Genomic DNA, 6,000 nt, shown 5'->3' with positions numbered 1-6,000 from the left:
GGTGATGCTCCGTGCTCTCGGGTCGGGGCTGGGGGGTGGGGAGGATGCGGTATCTTGCTAATTTACGGAAATCGTTGCAATTAAAACGATTCATGCCTCGGGGTACAAGTTCTCAGCGCTGCACACCAGAACCGAGCCGCCGAGCTCCGCCGTCTCTCACTCCCACCTCGAGCACCCGGCAGAGCCCCCCCTCACCCCCCCCACCACCCCCGGGGCGCCTTTGGGGTGAAAATGCCGGTGTGGGGCTTGTTTCCGGGCTCGGGCGGGCACTTCGCCTCTGCGGCCCCCCCGGCCTCGTTCACGCGATCCCGGGCAGCGTGCAGGAGAAGGGGCGCCGCAAACGCGCTCGCCCCGTGCTGGTTAGCGACTTCTGTCGCGGGTCCGGGAGCTGTCTTGGATCGCGAGGGAGGCGGCGAAACGCTGCCTTCACTGCTAGCCAGGAGCTGCTACTTCGGAGAAGAGCCGCGGGGCGCAGGCGGTTCGGCTTGTGCTCCCTGCTCCTGACCCTTGTAAAAACTAAACAGATTAATTTTAGAAAAGCCGTACGAAACCGAAGAGTCTCGCTGATCTGTTCAGGTGAGGCGGGTCGATGAGTGTGAAATCTCACGCAGGAAATCCCTTGCGGCTCTCAGGGCAGACACTTGCGTGGTTGCGGGAGAGGCAACCCCGCGGCCAGGGCAACGGACAAGAGCTGCCGAGGAGAGCGAGCAGCTCCGCGGGGCTGCGGGTCGCCGGGCGGAGCTGCAGCGCGGGAGCCGGCGGGACGCGGCGCCGGGCGGCTCGGCCGTGCCCAGCGCTGCCGGCCCGGCCCGGCCCGCGCTCTTCTGCGCAGTGCAAGAACAGCCCGCGGCGAGTCCTTCCCTTCCCCTGTGCATTGCTGGCTGCAGAGATTTCCTCTCTTCAGTCCGCAGCGGCTTCTCGAAGCGACTAACTTCAGCAGCAAACGACTCGTTAATAAAAGCACTGGGAGGAAGGCGCGGGGTGACGGCAGGGTCTGCGGAGAGATTTTCTCTCGAGATCATTTTTTTCGGAGCTCGGGCTCCTTACAGGCATTTTTTTTCCTTTCTCTCTTTTTCTTTTGGCTTTTGAATCGGTGCAGTACCGAGGAGACAGGGGGACCCCGGCGCGGGCTGGAGGCGGCTGCGGCGCGCAGGGGAGGCAGAGCCGCCGGCGCCCGGCCCGGCGGCCGCGGCCGGAGCTCCCGGCTGGAAGCGGCTCGGCGCGGGAGCAGGGATGAGCCCGGCGCGCCGCGGCTTTCGGTTCGGCTTCAGCTCCTAAAGGCGGCGCCGAGCGAGGGCGGCTCCTGCCGCGCCGGCATTAGACGGCGCGTCCCCGACAGCGAGAGCTGGATGGAGCGGCAGATCCGGCGGCGCGCTGGGGGCAGCCGGCTCCTCGGCGGCTCGGCACCTCCCCAGCTCCGCGGGCCCCGCTCCGCGCCGCCCCGCGGCCGCCCGCGCGATGGCGCTGTGCGAGGGGGGAGGCGGAGCGCGCCGCACCGCTCCGCGCCGCTCCGCGCGGGGGGCCGCGCAGCTCGGCCCGGGCGCCCGGCGGGAGCGGGCAAGGGGCGCGGCGAGCGACGAGGCCGCCGCCGCAGGGGCCGGGCCGGGGCGCGGGCAGCAGCGGCCGCGCACCGGCCGCTGCCAGCCCGGGCGGCAACGCAGCGGCGCCCGCTCCGGCGCCTTCTGGCTGCCGAGTGACAGTTAATGCGAAACAAACCTTTCCGCGGAGGTGGTGTGCTTTGCTTGTTTCGTTCCGAAAAATTCTTTGGGAATCAACCGCTCGAGACGTCCGCCAGCTCCGGTACCGGGGAGCGCTGGGGCCGCCGGGCGCACGCAGGCCGCAGCGCGCCAGCGGGGATCGGCCGCCGGCCGCGTTGGAAGAAGAAAAAGAGGTTATTACTGAGAATAATAACAAAGATCTCGTTCTTTTTATAGCGAGATTGAGAACGGATGAGGGAAAGCGATGGGAAGTAATCGCCTTTTTTTTCCAGTGGAAATAAGGACAACATGTGAAAATAATGCACTTAAAAAAAAAGAAAACATTTGTAATTTGAAACAGAAAGAAAAGGCTTTTATTGGAAAAAATATGTAAAAGAAAAATAAGCACCATGTATCATAAAAATCTCTCTAAGTTAAATGATGTTTACTAAACAGAAGTTACCAACCAGCAAAATTTAAACGCAATCGGTTCAGCTTTACTAACAAATCCTTTGCTTCTCTGTCGCAATTTTCAAATGATTACCGCTCACGATTTCAAAATTAAAATAAAGTTAGAGTATTTTATACAAGCGTTCAGTTTATAAATACAGGAATAAACACGTATCAGGCGATCGCAGGATTCCAGAGAATACACAAATGAAAAAACAAACTATCGGAGAAAAAATATAATCGTGCAGAGGATTCACTGCAAATAAAGCAATTGCTACATATATATTTAAATGTATTTAATTGTATGCATTATTCAAACGCCCTTCTGACTAGTTTAATAATTTAGAATCGATAGTTTTCCTAAAAACTTTATAAAATATTTATACTTAATAAAATATTAATCGATTAACAAGCCAGTTGTACTCTTACAGGAGCTTTACTAAAGTCCTGTAATCGTGCTGTTGCCACACGTCTCCGCTGTTAAGGAAAGGATCATTGACAAAATGTAAATGAAGATCTTCAGACGGTGGTGTTTATAAAATAGCTCATTAATGGGCTTGGATTGAATCTCTCCATCCATCCACATCATCAGATATAATAATAGTAACGAATCAGACAGGGAAGATCCTGGCTAAACCATTGGCATTTTTTTTCCAGAAGTACTGAAGTCCTAAATCGCCAATTCTTCTAACTTTCTGGCCACCGATCCGCGGGAATTCCTAGTTCAGCACCGCAGGTAAGAGTAAAGCATTACTCGGTTACTCAGTAGCTGCTGGAGTATTTTAACTGCCACTACGACCCGCTGCGCAACTTTACGAGATTAAGGGGGCAAAAAAGGGAGGGGGCAGCTGAAGCGCGTTATTTTACAAAGGGAAACGGGAGCGGTTCAAACTTGCAGGCTTCTCTTCGAAAGCGAAAGCCGGCGGCGCGCCGCTCCGCGCTCGCCCCGGCTGCGGCCCCCGCCGCGCCGCCGCCCCTCGGCGCCGGGACCCGGCACTGCCGCTGCCCCCCGCGCGGCGGCGGCGGCGGCGGGAGCTGCTCTTACCCTGCCCCGCGGTCCGCCGCCTCCCGGCACCGCTGCCCGCCGGCGGTCCCGGGCGGGGCGCTGCCTCCCGCTCGCCGCTCCCGCGCCGCCGCCGCCGCTCGTCCCGCCCGGCGCCCCCGCCGGGGCCGCGCGGCTGCCCGGGCCTCGCGGCGGCGGCGCGGGGGCTCCGCTTTTTCTCACGGCCCCTCTTTTTGGCCCTGCGGCGCCACCGTAAGCGCCAGGCACCTTAAGGGCGCGCTGCGGCGGCGGCGGCGCGGGGCGGGCGGCGGCGCGGAGCAGCGCCCGGCGGGGCGCGCGCGGCCGCGGGGGGGACGGAGGGAGCGGCCCGGCCGCCGCCGCCCGGCCGCCGCCGCCGCCGGGATCCGCCGCCCCGCGCCGCCCGCCGCCGCCCCCGCGCGCCACCTTAATGGGGGAGGCGCCGCCGCCGCCGCCGGGAGGCCGCTCCCGGGCGGGACGCAGGGCGCGGGCAGCGGCGCCCCCGGCGGGGCGGGCGCGGCGGGGCAGGGCAGGGCAGGGCGGGCAGTGCCGCGCCGCGCCGGCCCCGGGCGCGGCTGCACCTTGCTCCCGAAGGGGCGGCGCGCGGCGGCGGCACCGGCGCCTCCCCGCCCGGCACGACCCGCCGCGGCCGGACCGGGCCGGGCTGCGCCGGGCGGGATACGCGCTGCCCGCGGCCCCGCTCCTGAATAATGCGGCGGCGCTTCCCGCCCGGCTCAGCCCGGCCCGTCCACCAGTGACTCGGGGCCGCCCGCAGCCCGGCGGAGCCCTGCCCGCGCCGCGCCGCGCCCGGCGGCTCCGGGTGAAGCGGCGCCGGCCCTCGCTCCGCCACTCGCCCGCCGGGGAAAGCTCCCGCCATGGGGCTGCGCCGGGTCCCCGGCCGCGGCCGCCCCAGCCCGGCCCGGCCCAGGTGCCGGCGGCAGCTTCGCTGCTCCCCGCTCCGTCCCGGCCCCCAGGCTGCCCCCCTTCCCCTCTTTCTGTCCCGCCGTGCCCCGGTGCGGCGCGGCCGCCCCCGTCCTCGCGCCGCGGCTCTCCCGCCGCCGCGGGTAGCGTTTCTCTATCGGTGCTTGATTCCGTGCCAGGTGGGTCTGTGCCCCCGCCCGGCGGCGCGGCGCTCCCGAGGCAACACGGAGACTTTATTTTTGCGGGGGGGCGGGCAGGGGGAGGGCTGTCGGAGGCGCGGAGGGGTGGCGATGTTTGGGATGCACAGCCCTGGGACGGGCGAGCCGCGCGGCAGACGGGCGGACACGCGCGCACACGCACACACACGCACACCCACCAGCTCCGACACCGAGGACAACCCCAAAAAGGACTCGCTTTGCCTCGATGACTCAACGCAACTAATAATCATTGCTGCGCTCGGCGGCGAGTCCCTCCCGCCGCTGCCGGCAGAGGCGGGAGAGGCTGAAGCGGCACCGCGGGGCCGCCGCCGCGGAGCGCGGGCGAGCGGCGCCGCCCGCCCCGGCCGCCCCGGCGCTGTCCCCGCCGCCGAGGGCGCGGGGAGCCGCCCGCGCCCTCCGCGCTCCGCGGCGCCGGAGCCGGCAGCCCCGCGGCAGGCGCCCCGGCCGGCGGCCCAGGACGAGCGCAGCGGGCGGGGGCTGGAGCTGGGGCAGCGAGGCGGCGGCGTGAGAGGAGGCGACGCGGAAAGTTTCCACGCTGGATTCCCTACTGCTGCTCCATGGCCAGAGCCCCCCCCAGCCAGCGCGCACGCACGCCCTGAGCAGTAAGTAGGCGCCCGCCCGCCGCGGGCTTCGCCGCCGGCTGCCGGGGCCAGCGCAGCCGGCCGCCGTGGGGCGCCGTGGGGCGCCCGGCCCGGCGCGGCGGGACCCGCGGCGGCGCCGCGCCCGTCGGGCCGCTGCTGAGCGCGGCGCGTTGCTGTCGCCCTAGGTCCCCGCTCCTTCTTCTGCGAGCTGCCAGCGGGAGCCGCGTCGCCGAGCATGGAGCGGAGGAGCGAGAGCCCCTGCCTGCGGGACAGCCCCGACCGGGGCAGCGGCAGCCCCGACGCCAAGGGCCCCCCGCCCGGGAAGGTGGCGCGGCTGGAGCAGAACGGCAGCCCCGTGGGCGCCCGCGGGAGGCCCAACGGCGCCGTCGCCAAGCCCGTGGGAGGTAACGTGCGCGGGGCGCGGGGCGGGGGCGCCGCCGCCGGCTGCCTGCGGGCCGCGCTCGTGGGGGCTCGCGTGGGGCTGCCGCGCGGCGCCCCTCTTGGGGAGGCCGCGGGGCGGGGGGCGCGCGGCGGCCGCGGCCCGCCGCTCCGGCGGACCTGCCGAGCAGCCGACGCTCCGCAGCGCCGTGGCTGCCCGGCGCGCCTCGCTCCCCGGCTGCTCGTCGGCTCTTAGAGCGCCTTTAAGCGGGACGGGTGGTTGCCTGTATTTTATTATTCCAAGTAGCTAAACTTTTCAAGGACTTCACCCAAATGCCCTCTTTTTTCATCTTAACTCTGATGCTGGCATGTTTAATGCAGTGTAGCTTTGGGTTTGGAAGAAAATGCATTTTAAAATCTTGAAATAAACTTGATATTGTGAGCCAGCTAATGCCAAGAAGGCCACTAATATCTTTACATATATATATAGAGATAAAAAAAAAAAAGAAAAAAATAAAGAAAAAATCCATCTCCCATATCTGCATTTAAAAATGCGCTCAGTGGTAACTACGTTTGCGTATTGTTTATACACAAAGAGTTTGTGTAAACGACATTTCAAGAGATACTTTGATATGGTTGTCACATGACTCTCTATTACGTGAGGTTTATTTAGCGATTTTACCATTAGATGCTTGTTTTAGACCTGTTTGGCTCAATAGGGCTTTCTAATTGCT

General features: G+C 65.3%; 1 protein-coding gene across 1 annotated transcript in view; it reads left to right on the top strand.

The window, feature by feature from the left end:
• Positions 1-5,108: 5,108 nt before the first annotated feature.
• Positions 5,109-6,000, top strand: part of SATB2 (SATB homeobox 2) — a 129,209-nt gene continuing 128,317 nt past the window's right edge. The window contains exon 1 of the mRNA XM_062578852.1: positions 5,109-5,292. Within this exon, the coding sequence (XP_062434836.1) occupies positions 5,124-5,292 (169 nt within the window). The 5' untranslated portion in view covers positions 5,109-5,123. The remainder of the gene's footprint in view (positions 5,293-6,000) is intronic.

This window comes from Rhea pennata, chromosome 6, assembly GCF_028389875.1.
Source record: "Rhea pennata isolate bPtePen1 chromosome 6, bPtePen1.pri, whole genome shotgun sequence".
Taxonomy (NCBI): Eukaryota; Metazoa; Chordata; class Aves; order Rheiformes; family Rheidae; genus Rhea; species Rhea pennata.
Note: the sequence above shows the minus strand (reverse complement) of the source record. Positions and strands in the feature narration are given on the sequence as shown.